General features: G+C 36.5%; 1 protein-coding gene across 1 annotated transcript in view; it reads right to left on the reverse strand.

The window, feature by feature from the left end:
* Positions 1-462: 462 nt before the first annotated feature.
* The window catches only part of SEC63 (SEC63 homolog (S. cerevisiae)), a gene marked incomplete at its 5' end in the record, with an annotated part of 41389 nt that continues 22540 nt past the window's right edge, over positions 463-19311 (reverse strand). The window contains 10 exons of the mRNA XM_008944242.1: positions 463-1572; positions 2242-2346; positions 3172-3270; positions 8452-8553; positions 9477-9635; positions 10396-10554; positions 10773-10832; positions 12512-12594; positions 14289-14436; positions 16210-16364. Of these exons, the coding sequence (XP_008942490.1) occupies positions 1429-1572; positions 2242-2346; positions 3172-3270; positions 8452-8553; positions 9477-9635; positions 10396-10554; positions 10773-10832; positions 12512-12594; positions 14289-14436; positions 16210-16364 (1214 nt within the window). The remainder of the gene's footprint in view (positions 1573-2241; positions 2347-3171; positions 3271-8451; positions 8554-9476; positions 9636-10395; positions 10555-10772; positions 10833-12511; positions 12595-14288; positions 14437-16209; positions 16365-19311) is intronic.

Here is a 19311-nt window from a genome sequence, read left to right on the forward strand (position 1 = left end):
ACAACCCTTTCTAATAAACAAGGTCACAGGTTAGTGTGCAACTATTCTGGCTTTGGGCAATTTTCGTAGGATGGGAATTTTCCTGCATGACAATTTGTCATGCTTTACACCATTGCATTTTCATAGTTCGATACATAGGAACAAATACATCTGTTCCTACTTTCAGAAAACTCACATGTATTTCTGAAATACAGAAATACGACTTTGAATTAATTGCTTCCATTTGTTTTATTGAGAGGAAGAAAAGGAAGAAACCATTCATGGCTTTTGTCAAGCCACAGAATACACTAACAGCCCTGATTGTCTCCACCCTGGACTTATACTCTAATCAGACTCGCTTGTTTTTTAAAAACAGGAGTAGGGACAGAATCACTGTCTTGTTTGCAGCCCTGCAGGAGACTGAGGTACAAAACAAAACAAAACACTCAGACAAAGAGATGCACACTTTTACAAATGCAAACAGCCATCAAATTGTCCAGTTTATTGATGGGAATTCAAAACTGATACAAAACATGCCCTCTTTGCATGTTGTAGTTTACTCTTAAAATGTTTCCGACCCTGTCAGGTAGATTCAGAGTTCTTTGGCTTTCAGCATGTACCTTTTATAAAGGCATTACACAAAAGCCACCAACTTACGTAACACGTGGTCCCAAAATTGCTTTCAGACTTTTTGTTTATCAAAATACTCAGATCTTCTGCTGATCTGATGAAATAAAGGCTTAAAAATGTTTTAAGCCATCAATAAGTATCCTATGGCAGAGTCAAGAAAGTTCATGATTTCCATTAGAACTCTGGGCATAAAAAGGCAACAGTTCTAAAAAAGCAGCCCTCCAGAATATATGGAATGTGGCAATGGGTGGGATGCCAATTTATAATGATCAAGTTAAGTAAAACAGATTTTTAAAGCTATGAATGATGTGAGCAGTATCACAGCAAAATATTTAATGACTACCACAGAATCAATCAAGTCTGAAAGTTGAGCAGATGTTGTTTCAATCAACAGAGATCTGAAATGTCAAATATACCAAAACGCTTTCTAAAATAAATTCCTAATGCAGAAAATTTGATTTAAAGTCTGTTCCTAGCTAATAGTACCTTTTATTTGACCCTAAACTGATCAGACAATACATAGCCCACACTTTCAGACATTTATAATAAAAAAGCTTTTATTTTCAATTGAAACAAATGCACCACCCTGCACTTGAAGGCTATAATGAGCCATAAGCATATTCCAAGGTGTATCAATGGCAACAGATTTGTTTCACCTCCAGTGAGAATTTACATAATGCACTCTTAACTGGTAAAGAAAAATTAAACTCAGCTTTCTCAAAGCTTCTGTACTGTGTTTCTTCATTATTGTACAGTTAGTTCCACAGTCAAACCAAGAGTTTGCAGTGTGCAGATACTGTAGTCAATCAACAGAACCGTTTAATCATCATCATCCTCCTCTTCCTCCTCCTCCTCAAAACTGTCTTCAAAGCCCTCACTGTCTTCCTGGTCCTCATCACCTTCTATTGCTGTATCCCACTGTGGATGATTTTCTGGCACTGGTTTTGCTTCATGAACTTCCAGCTGTAATCAGATAAAGAAGAAGAAAGAGAACATGGGAACAGAATGGAAAGAGTTACGGACAAAAAACAAATTAAGGAAAATAAGCAACATAAAAATATTTATAAAAAAATTACACCCCACATGAAATGGACATAGTTTGGAAAAACAAAACAAACCCCACAAAAAAAACACCAAAAAAAACCACCAAAAAAAAAAAAAAAAAAAAAAAACCAAAAAAAAAAAAAAAAACCCAAAAAAAACACACACACACAAAAAACCCAACCACCAGAACAAAACAAAACCAAAAATCCAAACCCAAACCGACAATTTCTTCCAGAAGCAAGGCATGCCAGGTTTCTCTCATTAACTGTATGCATCTGGGACTGAGGGCAGTGAGATGGCATGGCAGACCTCAAAGTATAAAGCCAGAGCCAATCATACTACAGAAACTGAGTGTGAGAGAACATATCTTATAATATGTTGGCACTGGAAAGCATCACAGACTTTAGTCCCGTTCATCATAAAATTGCCACTACTGCCATCAGGCAGAAATCACTTTTAAGTTCCTCCTTGTCACTGTTTTAAAATTAGAACAGCTTGAATTCTAAAAGACAAGGGGACATCTGGAGTTTAATTAGCTATATGAAGTAACTTTCAATATAACACAAACGTAACACAACTAAACATCACCTTCAATGGTTTAATCTGGTCCAATCCCATGTATGAATCTGATCTTAAATAAACCGTGTACTGATAGTTTCCAGGCTTGCCTGGTGCTGGGAACTTCAGCTCTACCTACAAAACAGAATTCACACTGTAATTCTTACTGCTTTCAAGTGCACATCAGAACAAGCACCTCAGTACTCTAATAAGCAATAAATACTACTACAAAATAATACTTGTTTCTTAAAAAGGTTTAGTTTCATACAGGTGACTCTTCCTTGAAAATCTCTACATAATACCTGCAGAAAAGAGACAGGATACCTTCCATGAAAAGTTTAATAATCAAGTCACATTTTTTTCTGAATTCGACCAAATAACTCTGCCTTAAGTATACAATTTCACCCTGTTGTATGCTTCCTAAATCTCAAACACCCAAACAGGTTAAGATACTTAGTTTGCTGAAAGTATTACCTTAACTCTACCTTCTTTGAAATTGAACATAAAATCTGTTTTTAAGGAACAAAATGCAAAAACAATCTCCATTTTTCAGAAAATCAAAGAACACAGCCAAAATTTACAGTTTCAGAAAGGTTCATATGAGCTGAGGCTAATTAATTTGTCACAGCCTTGCTTTACAGAGAAAGAACACTTAGTATTTCTCACATATTTGAATAACTATTTTTAAGAATTATCATGGTGTACAAATACTGGCTTTCATCAGATTTTGTTATCAGTGGAAAAAAATATTCTGCAAAGAAACTTGAAAGCCATCTTTTTTCTTTTGCCATTATCAATTTTCAGTTGAAAGACTCTTCTCTGCTTTTATCAGGAGAGTAGAATTTGTAATCCATCTTACGAAATAAGTATGAAAAAAAATTAAAATCTAAATGTTTTTGCATACCATAAGACTACAGTACAGTTTTGTAATACCCTCCAAAAAAAATTCAAGCACTTTACCTCTTCTTTATCTTTTAGTGTACAAACATGATATGGCATACATATTAGCATCTGCTCCTTCCGATCTGCAATATACAGCCACCACCATTCTTGCTTTTCCTGGTGTAAAAAAAGGGGGAAAAAAGAAGAAAAAAGAAAAATAAGGAGGGAAAAAAAATAAATCAGACAAAAAAACCACACAACAAAAAACCACAACCAAGATTATTGAAGAAATATAAACTGATGGCATTAAACGTTATAACAGGTAATTATGATTCAGAGGTTCTTATAACAGAATCATAGCAAGGTTTGGATTGGAAGGGACCTTGAAGATCATTTAGTTCCAACCCCCGCTGACACCTCCCACTGGACAGATAAGAAAGGAAGTGATTTGTGTTTGGTAAGGTTTTTTGCTTTGCTTTTATTTGGTTTTTTTCCCACCAAACTCTTGGACATGCATGAATAAATATCTATTATATACTGCACCCTGAAAACAAACAGATTATCACAAGTAACTTCTAGACTCTAAAGGCTTAATTCCTTATATTCAGCCTAAGCTACCATGTGAGACATGGAACTGTTCTGAAGAACTGTGTCCACTGAAGATTAATGAGCAACTTCATGCAACATAATGCCACCCTGGGTTCTTCAACAGAAATCCAGCCTGGATAAAAAGGTCGGCATACAAAGCAAGACATGCCAAAACACAGGTAAAGTACTCTTCTCAGTAAACAATCTTTTTCAGGGAAGTATACTTTGGCCCACTTCTGTCCCACTCCAAAAATGGGGAATCTGCTGGAAGCTGGAGTTTGGACATACCAAGAATTCCCTCCAAAGCAGTGGGAACAGCAGGCAAGATTGATATTTGTAAAGGATGCTAAACAACTGCTGCTTATCAGACAAAGTTTTCAGAATACCTAGAGGTCTCAAAGGTGTTGCCACTGCAGACAGTAGAAATCCTAAACTAAGTGTAGTGAGTGCAGTCCTTCATAAAGGACAGCAACACTGTACAAAAAAAAAATAGTTTATCCCTCAGAGTCAGTTTAAGACTCTGGTGCAGCTGAGTAGCAAAGACACAACCATTCTCAAATGGGAAAGACTATAGCTCTTCAACATTAATTGTTCTTCATTTAATCACTATTCCTTTTTGGCTAATCCCTTGGCACACATTTTAGGCAAAACCCAACTTTGTTTTAATAGAAGCTGACAACTTTCTCTTGCAGAGAAGTTAGTTTAGTACGGCATAGCAAGTTTCCATTCCTTCACCTCCTTAAGTCTTTTCTCACTTTTCTACAAATAGTTGGCAGGGGGTGTGGGAGTGAGGAAATTTCTTCATAAATATGAAGAATCATTTTAGTAGATAGGTAATAGTCATAACAGCATAATCTTACCCTTAGAGAAAACTGCCACACCTTTTAGGCAACCCAACGTCAGACTGCTGAACTGCATTCCAAAACAATTGCTACCCACCCCTGATGGCCTCATAACTGATTGTGTTTGTAACAGACTGAAGCCCTGAAGAGTTTCTTATGATAGTTACAAGTCAAGTTCTAAATCAGGAGTACAGTTTTTATATAATTAAACCAGCAACAATCAGGTAGTTGCTTCAGTGAAACATTTATTTCCTTTTTAATCTAAGAGCATTTGAAGGACTGAATGAAAGGATATAGTTGACTTTTTATCACCACCAAGCCCCTTCCAAACTCCACAGGTGGTAAGGAACTACTGTTAATATGGAGAATTTGAATTTTTGTCTCTACTGAAAGAGTAAAAAGTAAAGAGATAAATAATTATCACCATCTCACTGAAACATTCAACTACCAAACCAACCCACTGATTTACAACAGCAAGACACTCGACACCAGCAACCAAAACACCCCGATTAGCACTGTTGAGTGCAAAATTAAGTCAGTATGTTAATGCCTATTTTACAGTATATAAAAAGCAAAAGCAACTGCATCACAGTAAAGCAACATCATTCCTTCATGTATTTAGAACAACAGGTACTGAGAATGGGACAAAACCTATCCATACACTATTTAAGACCAGAATTTGTAGAATTTTAAGAAGTCCTTTTACAACTATTCCGTGTGATTTTCTTTACAAAAAATCATCCCATGTGATTACAAGGCATAACTTATTTTATCTGTAAGTTTCAACAATAAATATATTGTCCATCTGCTTGACTGCTGTAGCAAAGAAGAATCTTATGCAGTTCAAGTGTTTATTTCCTAGCCAAGGGGCTCTAGGCATAGAAGGATGAACAGCATAAATAGTACAGATGAGCAAGAACTACAGCAGCTAGATCCATTACAGAAATGGCTACTTGCCATTTTGGGCCTAGAAGGACTCTGGCTACAGAAAAAGAGATCTGTGTTTGTATTGATAGGTTTTTTACGTTACCAAAACACTGTGCTGACTTATACATTGTATATGTTTCCATCACTCTCGGTACCAAGGAATATTTTTCTTACAAAGATCAAAACAGTCAACTGGATTTTTACAAAATCTGTTAAAAGTTACAGCCATAGGGGGGAAAAAAATACCAGACCAAATGACATTCATTATGGATTCCTTTGATCATTAGATCAGAGTAAACTCTTTGGAAGTAAAGCTCCTGACCCCAAAGTGCCACTGCTTTTTTTGCAGAAAGGGCAACTGTGCAGGAGTGTAATTTTCCTCTCTCTTATTGGTTGGAATTTAAAGTTTATGCCTGTGAGAATCTGGCACACTAACAGGCAAGTGGGCAAAATGCCCTTTAACAGATGGGTGCAAGGTTTGGCGTGCCAGAGAACCAGCATGTTCAAACTGGAACACTAGGGCCAGTTTCTACCTAGAAATGTCAAAACTACAATCTGTGCAGTTTCTGGATCCATGGATGCAGACGCAGAAGATAATTATTTAGGAACCTGCATAGATTAAAGATGTATCTCTGGCAGGGTAATTAACTGCCCAAAAACTTAGATGAAACAATGTTAAGGCTCCCTCTGAAAACAAGTATATATTAGGCTCAGCTGCACTCAAAACATCTGTAAATCCTGGAAATACAGAGATTCACAGAACTATGGTATTTGATCCTTAACTCTGCATCTCTGAACAGGCCTTGATAACAATACACGCAATACTTTACATGACAGATGAAAAAAACACCCAGAGAGCACAATGGATTTTGCTCTTCAGATACTGCAAATCAATTCTATCTGAACATGCTCCAACTGCAGCTACAACACTTAGTACAGCAGCTTTCAACTTTCAGAAATCGGTGAAGAGAGGTTTGAAAATTTACAGCTGCAGTACCATGAGAGGATACACATGTATCTTTCACGTTGAAGCATTCAGTTCAGCCCTAGCTTGTTCAGGATTTTTAGTTTTGTTTCCTTTTTTAAGCATGGTACTCTATTTAGGCTTTATCACAGAACCCATCAGCAGCTTGGTTACACACAGCTAAAGCTTAAGCAGCTTTGCACAGAATAAATAAGTGAAATCTCCAAAGGAACCCTCAAGTTCAGTAAAAAAGAAATAGGAATAGTTGGCACCCCTGTGGCACTGGGCAAGGCACATATTCACTGTTTGAGCTTAGACTGATGACCAAAGCCAGCTGCCTTTGTAATGAGGCATCAAGACTCTGCTGTGTATTTGACATGATCTAAGACAGCCTGAAGAGCAGAGTACCAGTACACATTTTTCTGTCAGGTTGGAGCACTGCTGGAAGCTACACAGAGAAATGGGAGGGTACCTAATGCTGTGTGTTCCTGACACTGTTAAGATCAGCCATTACAAAACTTGATGTCCTTGAGGCCACACAACTCTCAGCTAAGGCCTCCAGGAAAACAATTTCTTTGGTTTATTTGTATATCTTGTCTGGCTCCTTTGCAACAGGTCTTGCTTCCCATGCCTTGCTTTCTGATGATAGCAGAACTAGGTAAAAACAGCAGCAACACTACGATCTCAAGCGTGAGGATAACTCAGTATATTTTGCACACCTAACAAGCTGTACAGGAAATGGACTTAAAGAGCCCCAGGGACTGAAAAGAGAGAGCAAATATACACAGTGTCCTCCTTTTTTCTCATATTTTACTGTTCTTCCCCACCTCACCGCATCCTTTAAGCTACAAAAGGAAGCATAAGCCTTGCATCCCACCTCCCTGTTATTGGAGATAGCATGACAAGAGAGAAGAGATCCTAGATTAGTTCTAGTCAGACAGCAGGGAAGCAAAGGAAACCCTCTGAACCACTGGCCTGGAAAGAAAGTGTGGCCAAATATTTGATCCTCCTGATTAAAATCTGGTTGCTTACCAAAGACTTAGCTTATCTGCTCAGAACACAAAACCAATGCTTTGAAAAATCTTTTTTTTTTTTTCCCAAGTCTTCACTGCTGTAAAGGGCTTTCAGACACCTATTGAGTGGTTAGCTGTTTGTGCAAGTAACAACTGATCCATCAGAACATTGTTTCAACACCAAAGGCTGCTGTAGAAACACCTCTGGCTATCTACTGGTCACCACTCTAATACATCCCTTTCTGTAACACCCATCCACTTCTATTTTTGAGCTCTACAGAAACAACTGTTCCACAATTGGCTTTGACTACTTGCAAACTACGCTATAGTACAAAGTTTTGCCAACCCTTTCCATCTTCCACAGCTGCACACTGTGTTGCCACCACACTATTGGGTTGAGACCTGAAGTCAAGCAGCAAGCCATAACAATCCGCTGATCTGAACTACCCCCAAAACTCTCCTGCCATCATGATTAACACAGGAGGGGTCAGGACCTCCCCAGCTCACTGCAGCTAGACACTTGCACTCGCAGCTAGACAAAAAGCAAGTTATACTCTACCCCTAACTCTGTATTAGAGCCACTGTTGTGCTTCCACGTTCCATAGAGGGGAAAAAAAAAACCAAACAAAAAAACCACAAGAGAAGAACAGACTAGAAATTAAATCCCTACATATCATCTGAAAGGTTTAATTCTGAATATATACGTAGCAGATCAGCAAGAAAAAAAATAGCATTATTGCCATTAAAAAGGAACCTTAAATTCTATAAAAATTTGCAAGTCTCTGGGAACTAGACAGAGAGAATAAAAATTATTAAACAAAATAAAAGGTTTTAGGAAGGCATCTGAAGGAGTTTAAGAGGATTTTATAAATTAATATTTCTTTTAAAAATTAAAACTAGCATTTTTTTCATGCATTTGACTTTTAAAAAAGCCCAATATTTACAGTAAAAATATAAAAAAAAGCAATTAACTGGTATTCTAGTAATTCTCAGTTTCACAACTGTAATGTCTTCTATTACTTACCTCAGGAAAAAAAAGACTGTAAACCGGATGTGTTATCTTTGACTTCGTTTCAAGAAGGGCTCGTTCCTTTCTCTGTATGCTCTGCTGTAATTCTTGCCACTCCTGTCAAAGACAAGTTTAGAGTTACTGTGCACCAGCCATCCGCTGCATTACAAAAAAAGAGAAATTTTAGCCCACAGAAATGATACATATGACAATTTCTTGGGCTACACCGCACATTATAAAAAGGAAAGACATGTAGAGATTAAATTATACAGTACAATTAAAAGCCAAAAAAACCCTAGCAACAGTAAAACCATTTTTGAGAGCATTAATGTAAATATTAAAAAAACCCAAAAACATTCAAAACACTGATCTGCAGGTCTTACACATAGTCTTCAAAACTTACTTCTACAGCACTGCCTATAAACACTCACTGCCTGGGCTTTAAGATCACAAGCCCAATGATTCTTTTGTCATCAGAAGCTTATTCTCACCCTGTACAGGACTTCCAGCTGCCACTCCCAAGTCTTCCACTCCAAGACCTGTGGTGCAGAAATCAGCTGCCACCACAATGACTCACTCTCAATTACAACTACAGTTTTGAATAACTAATTTAATAATTAACAGTTACTGGAGTTTACAGCACATGTACAAGTTCAACTACTGCATGTTTATAGCACGCATTATGCAGTAAGCCACAACCACTGCACATACAAAACAAAGTTCAAAGGAAAGACTATCTCACAAAATAATAATCAAATCAAGCTGAAAGAAACATTACAGTCTTTTGCTGAAGTTAAGCTATTTTTCTCATGTTATTTTTAAGTTTTCTGTCTATGCTGCAAAGACTCTTCACTGCTCTCTCTGCAACACACTTGCAATGACAAAACTCTCATGCCAGAATGAGGTCTGAAAACCTCTGGAGAACTGATATTACTCCTTCATCTTAGTGTTGCCTAGCCTGAGGGGATGCTAGAGGATTAAAATGCATTTTCTCTCAACACCACAGGCAACATTACCCTTCAAGAAAAACTACGGCTTACAGCTTCATCGTCTTTGTTTTGCTTCTCATCTTGTTCTCTGTCAGAGTCTCTGTCACTTCCATCATCTTTTTCACTTTGAGAGTCCCTGTTTGTTTCTTCTTCTTCAGATTCACTTCCTTTATCAGACATCTCCTCCTCTTCTTCCTTTGCAACTACTTCCTAATGGGAAAAAAAAAAAAAAAAACACACCAACAAAAAAACTCTAACTTAGTTTGTCTGCATTGTTGTAGTACACAGCATTCACAGCACCTATCTTAAGGTCATAGCTGTTATTTCCTATTTTGATCTACATTCTTCTTGTGTCATAGAGTATGCCTACAGTGAAGATTAATCCTTTTCACCTCATGTGCTAAGAAGAGCAGGGAAGTAATTTTCCTTCTCCATATGGCACTCCAACCATGAATAGGAGAAAACAGTATTTGATTCTGGGGCCACATTTCAAAAGGTTGTAAGAAAACCAGAGAGAATATAAGATAGTAACTACAACATAGATCATGAGGTAGAGAAAACCATGCAGTGGAAGCTTAAAGGTAATAAAACTATTTAGTTTACTAGAAGAAAGTCTCATTCAGTTTTTTTCCTTTAAAGGAAAAGTAGAAGGTACAGAACAATTAATCTCTTGGGAACAAGAGAGCATAAAAAGAACTAATATGAAGGCACTATGAAGCCAGATTTCTAAAGTAGTTGAGTACAACTTTCAGCAAGCCACTGGAAACATTACTCTCATGGTTTCCCTGATTATTTTACATGTAAGTTTTAAACACAAAAGGGGGGGGGGAGCGCACACAACCCACCCCACTCTTTTAGGGGATATGCTTTACAAAAGCACAGAAATGTAACAGAAAGATACAAAACACCCATCAGATTAGGACCAATAAACTGAACAAAATACTGAAGTATCAATGGGTCGATGAGCTACCCCATTAGCTTGTTTTTGCTTCTGCTGTTTTGGTGGTTGCAATGAAGGTGGCGCAGGTTTCTTTTTCAATGGCTTCTTTTTCTTTGATTTTGAAGCTTTCTTGGTTCCTTTATTCTTTTGCTGCCATCCTTTGCTCTTAACTTTGTTGACATCTCCTTGCTGTAGGAAAGCAGTATTTAAAATATTTATGCTGTTCATCAAATTTCAGGCACTCACTGTACTTAAGCATTTGAAGTCAAGAACCAAAGTTAAAGCATAGTTCATGCTTCAGTAAGCATATAAAAAAAAGCTTGGGAAGCACACAATTAGCAACTCAAGATCAGAAAGAAATTTCTCTTTAGCTAGTAAGAACTTACAAACATTCATACTCCACCTACCCCATCTTCTGTTGGTTGCTCTTCTGCTGCACATATAGATTGTTCCTTTTCAAACACTTCCTGGTTAGAGAAAGATGTCAAAACTATTAATATTTCTCTGTACCAAAAAAGCAAATTATTATTTTTATATCTGAACTTAAACTAAATCAACTTAATCAGGTCTGAAAGTTTTACTCATTATGGCAAATTATTTCATCAGTGACAAACACAACAGTGGATTAACAGATCAAAACTAAGCACTATTTCAAACATTTGGTCTAGGATTTTTCCATCACTAGCATTATAAAGTAGTTTAGTAACATGTCATCTTGTTCCAAAGAATCTATTTGTTTCATAAAGCACAGAAATCCTGTATCACAAAAGCAAGCAGTAGTAAAATACAAATTCTGCTCCAGTTGCCAAAGCATTAAAAACTTCAACAGCTGCACTGCTACTCGGGGACACAGGACAACAAATCAAATCAGAGATATGAAACGTTAATAGAAAGCACAACGTTGTGTTATGTGGACTAGAACATCTCTGTGCAAATGCAATTTTTTTCACAGATTTCCTTCTTCAAAACATACTATATGCCATAAAAAAACCCCAAAAAATACTAAAGACACACAACACCACATCAGTCATAAGGAGCTATCTTATATAAAGATGTCTCACCAAAAAAGCCTCATATAAAAGGCTACCTCTAGTTTTTAGGCCATGTATCTCAATGCCAGACTGACTAGTGGAATTCATGTAGAAAGTATCTTAAATGAGTTTTCTATACACTGTCAGACATTCTAATTCATTTCCAAGAACAGTTCAATATGCTCACAATTTTCAGTTTCCTTCATTTTTAAGGCTCAGCATAGCGATAGAGTGCTCTTACTTTCTGCCTACTACATCCTCAGTTATTGAGAGGATGCATTCTGAAATTCCACAGCATGAACACATGGTACTCATATATGCAGACTGTGTTCTGCTGAACTGGCTTCAATGGTCAGTCTGACCCTCAGTTGCAACACTCATGGCTCTATGCCTTACTTTAGAGGCATAACTCAGGCTTCAGCAACTACCTGAACAGTGCAGATACAAAAATTGGTACTGTGGGCTTTGTCAGGTAAAAGTTTAGTTGCTGTGCCTATTATTTTTGTTCAAAGAAAGTCATTACTACATTTTAAGCTAAAAAATAAGCACAAGTCAGAAGTTTAACTATGAGGGTGTAATATTATTTTGGTTATGCCACATTGGTGCCCACTCAGCAGTCCACTTTCTTCATGTGACACTAGTGTACCTCCATTATGTTATGTTTGTTTTGCATTTTGCTGGACTGAGTTTCTTTCATAAAAGTGTCTAAAACACCCAAGAGACTTGTAACATTCCAAGCCCTCATAAAGTGAAATCAAACACTGTCCTAAGAACTTGAGTGAATTCTCAGCTAGAATATTCTAGTTCAGGAACTATGTTTCTGAAAGTCTCTTTTCCTGTTATTTACAAACCTCAGGGCAGTATCACTTGCCATATTCTCTTACTGTTCCCTAGACAACTGCAACGGGTCAGACTGAACTTTGGTTTGATTCCAGGAAAACTTTCTCATTCAGAAACAAAACATAAGGGAGGATTAAGAGCACAAGTTCTCAATTTCAAATCTTAATTTTACAATTAAATTTACAAAACCCTATATTAGCTTCCAAAGAAGAAATGCCTGTTCATTAGCATATGTTTGCAGTTACCCTGAAAGAACAAGTATTTTTAATACTTACTGCCATGGTCTGTCTTGTTAGCGTGACCAGAACAGTGACAAGAGAACCTACTGTGATATTGTTGCTGTCTTCATCATCCAAAACTAGCGTAAAAAGAAAAGCAACACATCTATTAAACCTCTTTAAAAACTTTTTTTCCCCATTAAACATTGTTTCTGCTATGTCTAAACATAGCATAAATTCAAAAAAAATTTAATTTAAATAATCTCAAAATATTATTTAGTAAGTTTCTTGCAACCTCAAATACACCATCAAGATGAGGGCTGATACTTTAGCAAACTATAAAACAGCAACATTGAGTTTGAAATTTTAATTGCATGAAAGTTAGAAAATTCAAAGTTATAGCTTCTGTGGGAACCATAATTCTGTAGTGTTGTGCATTATATATTAAAGCATAAAACTTCAGAAACATGAAATACTACACATAACCAAAGGGACCCTGTTATGTTTGTTCTGGGAGTCATAACTTTGATTTTCCTGACTTTCATATAATTAACAACTCAATTTCAATGCCACATTAAAAAAAAAAAATTAATTGCATGATTGTTAAAGTAGAAGGCAAAGGAAAATAAAAGAACAGCAATGACCATTTTAAATGGAACATCAAACATAAAACCCACAGGAAAGGCATTGAGGAGTTCATATCTCCAACCTATGAACCAGAGAATGTCCCAGGTTGGGGAGGAATAGAGTTATATCCAAAGCAGTTCTACTATGCCCTGGTTTTGATATAATGGTAATACTGAGCTAAACAGAAAAGCATATGTATTGTTTAATCCTCCACATCACACCTGAGTACAGTTGTGTGACAAAGCCTATAGGCAGAAAAAGGCTGCTTGTCAAAATACGGGAAGGTACTCCAAGACTGAATTTTAAGCATATTCACAGGACTGTGCACAATCCTGTGCTACAGTAAGATAAAGTCTTTATTTTGCTTTTAAAAACACAAGCAACATTTAGAAATACCGAGATGAACAGACATTTGCTTCCTTAACCAGTATTTCTATCAACATTTGCTTCTCAGAAAAGCAAATTAGCAGTGCAAACAAAACATACCACATTTTGAATTTGATCATTGCAACCACACTAACAATATAAATACAAAACAAATATTAGAACAACTTCTCAAGTATCTTGCACTTACTAGCAGCAATGACCTACAAAGGAAAGTAGACTGTAGAACCAATTGACTTTCCACTGAAAGGCTACCTAGCAGAACTGCTTAACAATACACCTAATCTCCAGAGAGGAAGAGTATTATACATCCATTGAAGAAGTACGTACAAAAGGTAGCTAAGCCTAGCATTGACAAATTCTGCCAGATGTAAAAACTATCCATCACAAAAGAACCCATGAATATTTAGTCATCAGGATTTCCAACTCAAAAATCTCACAAAGGCCTCTCTCTCCATGCTGGAGTAAGCTGAGCATAAATTCCGGAATAAGCACAACTTTTTAAGATAGCTAATAAAAGTGGTATTTCAATCACAATCCTACATTGCTCATGAAATATGAAATCAACAGACAAAATATCAGATAAGCTCCTGTAGGAGAAACTACTGCTGGCTTGGGAATCTGTGAAATATTTCAATGTACTTCATCTCCTCACACTATAAATCTCATGTACAAGAGCCTGCCACTCAAAAAAGTATGTCATTTCCAGGCCACATAAACAACAGCAAGTTGTGTTTCAGCGTCCTCCAAAAAGCTCACTGCCAACAGACTATCAAAGTGTCAGAAGAGTGACATACACAGAACAAAAGGACCTCCCACTCACCCTGTGGTTTTATATCCATAGTGACATACGGAAAGCTGCCAAGGACAGCCATAACTTCATCATACTTCTTATCTTCTAGGAAGTGCAGTAAATTGCGACGATCAGAACCTTTCAAACTCACCAAATCCTGAATACTTTTGATTTTATACTGAATTAAAAAAAAAAAAAAAAAAAAGAAATTCACCTGGTGGCAGAGAACATAGTCCACAAATACACTGTTGATAATACATCACTTGTGTCCTTACACTGCTAATACATACACACCATTTGATTTATCCCTAGAAGAGAACCCCATACTTTAGGAAACTAGCAAGCATGTATTTTGAGGGAAAAAAAACAAAACAAAACAACAACAACAACAACAACAAAACAAAAAAAAAAAAAAAAAGGTTGCATTTAAAACCTACTAGAGAGCACTGCTGCACATCACCCCTTAGTTTTATGAGAAATGTATCCAGTTTCTATTATTTCAGCCACCTTTTTCAGAAAGCTGAGCCAAGAAATCTTACTAATTGGGTTCTTTAGAGTATTTCATTGCTTTGAGATTTATATTTGCAGGAACAACTGCAAAGTTGTATAGGTTACTTTTTTTTTCTCTCCATACTGAACTGCAAACAAATATAAAACCACTCCTTTTAAGAGGAAAGGATAAAGCACAGGTTTGTCTGAACACTCAATTTCCTCATCATTGTAAGTGTATGTATTTTACTAAAAATAACTTAATGTATCCAGGTAGACCTCGAATCTAGGGCACTGTATTTTTTAAGAGCTCAATGTATAGGAATTCTGTACAAACAAGCCTAATAAATTGGTTACGAGATAATAAAATTCTTGATTTTTGTGCTTAGTTACACTGCCTATGTCAAAAATACATCTAAAATTGCGTACTTTTTTTCTATGCTCCTTATAGTTTAGGGCTGGATCAAGAAAAGTGTTTGATGATATCTATAAGAGTGATTCTTTCACTTCAAAAGAAAAGACTACTTGAATATGTGATGAACAAGCAACTTCAAAGAGAATTTTTAAAATGCAGTATTTAAGATTTCTTTATCTTCATGCTAACACAGAAGCTTTTAAATGCTCCTTAAAGCTGTAGTTAGAGCTAAACAAAACTTCCAATAGATAAAAAGAGTATTTTTAAGATTGATCCAAGCTAACCATTGTAACAACACTATCCAAAAATTCAACAGCTTCTATTAGAAGATAAGTGCTAGTTTCTAACCAGGAATTTCTAGATGTATTACAGTCAAACAAACAAGCAGGTTTGAATACAGAGACAGTCACCGAAACAGACTGAAAAAACATATGCAGGTATTTAGGCAAGAATATTCTTTTTGGCCTTAAATTCTATAAATACCAACACTTAACCAACTACATAGCAAGAGCTTTATAAAGCAGCCTCTTTCATACACAAAGGATCAGAAACCATGAAACAATTCCCACAGTAACTGATATTTTTTCCTTTTGCAAACCCCTCTGTGCTAGCTTCCAAATATATTTTCTAGCAAGCTACATTAAAAATGATGCTAAGTCAAACAATTGCCCCCCACCCCCCCAAAAAAAACCAAAAAGCCCAGTAGGATATTCTAGTCACATTCTGGAAAAATATTACTGAGTACTAGCTCCTATTTAATAAGAAAAACTGTTTCTTCTGTTTGTGAGATCAGCATAGACTGACCTTTTACATTTTTAAACTTATCAGATCTCTGACCTTAATTCCCACCTCTCTGCTGAGAGAGACTTTAACAAACAAAACGCACACAGATCACCTAGGAAACATTGTACTGAATTCCTGAAAACAAATAAACAAAATTTGTTCTCTTAGTTAATTTATGACCTTGCTTCCTTGGAGGGAAATAGGTATTAGAAAGCAACAGAAAGTGCTCTAAGTAGTTCCCGGGTATCATTTGTAGTTTTATACCTTTTTGTGATTGAAGACTCGCCTAAGATTGTCCTCTTCAATGTGAGGCAGCTGCAAAAGGGGAGACTTGAACTGTTGGAGTCCCTGAACAGTCATCTGAGAAAGCTTCATGCAGTTTTCCAAAGATGCCAAAGATGGAGCACGGAACTCCCTTTCTTGGGGAGAATGAAACAGACCACACGATTTTAAAATTTTTCTTCTTATTACACTTTTATAGTGTATACTTGTATTACAGACCACAGAAAACCTTGTGTTCAGCCAACCAAGCAAAAGAACGAAGTCTCTTTTAATGTTCAGCATAATTAACCAGGCAACCTTTTTTAGTCTCAACTGCAGTCACATCACTCAGCAAACATTTTACTTTCTCTGTTTAGGCTATCACAACAGTAAAGAAAGGGAAAGACTTCCATCTAACATTCTCTCAGGGAACAGCAGCACAATTTAACTATGCAATTATAGACAAAAACACCATTTCATTTTAAAAAAAAAACAACTTGCTTTAAGTTTTTATATTTTGCATATATGTTTGTGTGTAACATGTTTAGCTCTACTTTCTAAGTGTATAATTAAATATAGTTTGTCATTAAACAATCTTTTACAACATATTACATTATGTATTAGATTTTACTCTTGAGAGATTAACATAAAGGTAGCCACCTATTACATGCAAGAAAAAAAGCAGATATTACTGAAGCTAAGCAGATGATATTCTATTACGTTGAAGGCAGTAAGAATAGCTGTAAAGATATCAAAGGCATAGCTTCTGTAAGTAAACCTAGAAGTTAAAAGGGGTATCTGAGCAAACACCTATTCAACTCTTCTTTTAGAAATTACCTATAATTACTTTAAAATATTAAAGTACAAAAAAATAGACATGCTATATAATTAAAATTATTATAAGATAGACAAGGAGAAAGTATTAACCAGAACAGAGCTAAAGGAAAAAATGAAGTCAATTAATACTCTTCAGGTCTACAAAGAAATTAAAAAGCAAAGGAGACAAGTTTCCACATACTGGTATTTTACTTGGTTAGATAACTGCTCCTTCATAAATAAGACTTCTCAAACCCTGTTTAGAACACTCCTTTCAGACCTCCCCAGCCGCTAATGAGCTGCTGCAAGTTCTGAACCGGCAATGTTCAGGTCGCTCTGTATAGGCTTCATCATGATACAGAAAAATAAGTTAGATCCTCTTCAGAAGAGCCAAGAGAAATTTAAGCAACATAAATCTTTTAATGAACTTGTATATAGCATATGAAGAACTGAAGACAATTTTAAACATGTGTTACAGGAGGTACCTGTAATTTATGATGCTTGTTTTTGTTTAGGAACTGGTGTATGTATTTTCTTATACTTCAGAGCATTTACTGTGAAACAATCAACCTTTGATTACCTTAACTGTTACAAGTATATTCTGCATATAAACATATAAAAATAAGCCCAAAACCAAATACCTCTGCATGTAAATACACTACTATGTATACAAATCAGTGTATTTGGTATAAACACATTTGGCTGGTATGGGTACATTTGGGACACGACAACAGGGGCATGGAGACATCTTTCAATAGTGTAGTGAGACAGAAAGAATATGCCCACTCTGCTAGGGCTCTGTCATCAAGCCTGTGGACAAAAGCAGAGTTACTTACACCTGGGTGACTAGGCAGACAGGTTGTAACCTGCGCCTGACCAAACTGATACCAAAGCCAAAACTATTGAATGTTTAAGTGCCAATAGCCATGTATCTTGATAAAGAGCAAATTTTAATTAAATTTAAAACATTTTGCAGAGGAAATATGAAAAAGTAATAAATCTGACCATAAAAAAAAATTAATAATTTGCTGTCTCCAGTATGTCTTCTCCTTCCTTTATACTGCTACCTTGTTGCAAATTTATAAGCACCTACTAGGGCATGTTAAATGCAAATGAAAGATCATTCTGTCATCTCTACTCCACCTGCCCCTCTCCCTGCAAATCATAGAATCGTAATAGTTGGAAAGGACCCCTAGGATCACCAAATCCAACCTTCCTCCCAACATTTCCCTAACCACTAGATCATAAACTCAAGCGCTAAATCTACTTGTTTTTTGAACACCTCCAGGGATGATGACTCCACCACCTCCCTGGGCAGCCCATTCCAATGTCTAACCACTCTCCCAAGTGAAGAAGTTCTTCCTAATATCCAATCGAAACCTCCACTGGCACAACATAAGGCCATTTCCTCATTCTCCCAAATTACTGATGATAGGACAAGACCAACACCAGCCTCTCTACAATCTCATTTTAGGTAACTGTAGAGAGCAATAAGGTCACTTCTCAGTCTCCTCTTCTCTAGACCAAACAACCTCGTTCCCTCAGCCGGTCCCCATAAAACATGCTTTCCAGCCCTCTCACCAGCTTTGTTGCTCCACTCCAGCACCTCCATGTACTTCTTATCCTGGGGTCCCCCAAACTGGACACAGTGCTCAAAGTGGGGTCTCCCCAGTGCTGAGTACAGGGGCACGATCAACCCCCTACTCCTGCTGGTTGCACCGTTTCTGATACAGGCTAGAATGCAGGCCAGAAATGGCCTGTTTCTTCATTATATTACACCAAGCCATAAATATAATCCGCTATCAAATGGAATTACATGTCAGGACTTTCTTTTTAACCCAGTATATATTAATACTGTGAAGACTGTTATTTTTCTATTTGCATTGTGTATACTCAATCCTATCTATGACACTGAGTTTTTCCAAGTCTATGGAAACAAACTCTACTATACATAATGACACCTAATTTCTCATCCACTTTCATAGGCTCGTTGAGGTTGGCAGGGATCATGAGAATCTCTAAAAGTAGTTAGCATTAAAGGTTGTATAGGTTTGTTTTTCTAATAACCTAACTTCCATTTCACATGCAATTGGAAAATTAGTTCACACCGTTGTCTTCCAAAATACTGTTTTATTTTATTTTCATCTAAGCTAAATCTTAATTTTATGGAACTTCAAAGCAGTTTATTAAATACACTACATCTTTAAGTAATCATTTTACTGTAAAATTAAAAGGCATCTCCATGTACATGAAGAACTACAAGGGAAAAATACAGCTACCTGGAAGTCA

This window comes from Merops nubicus, unplaced genomic scaffold, assembly GCF_000691845.1.
Source record: "Merops nubicus isolate BGI_N331 unplaced genomic scaffold, ASM69184v1 scaffold6737, whole genome shotgun sequence".
Classification (NCBI taxonomy): domain Eukaryota; kingdom Metazoa; phylum Chordata; class Aves; order Coraciiformes; family Meropidae; genus Merops; species Merops nubicus.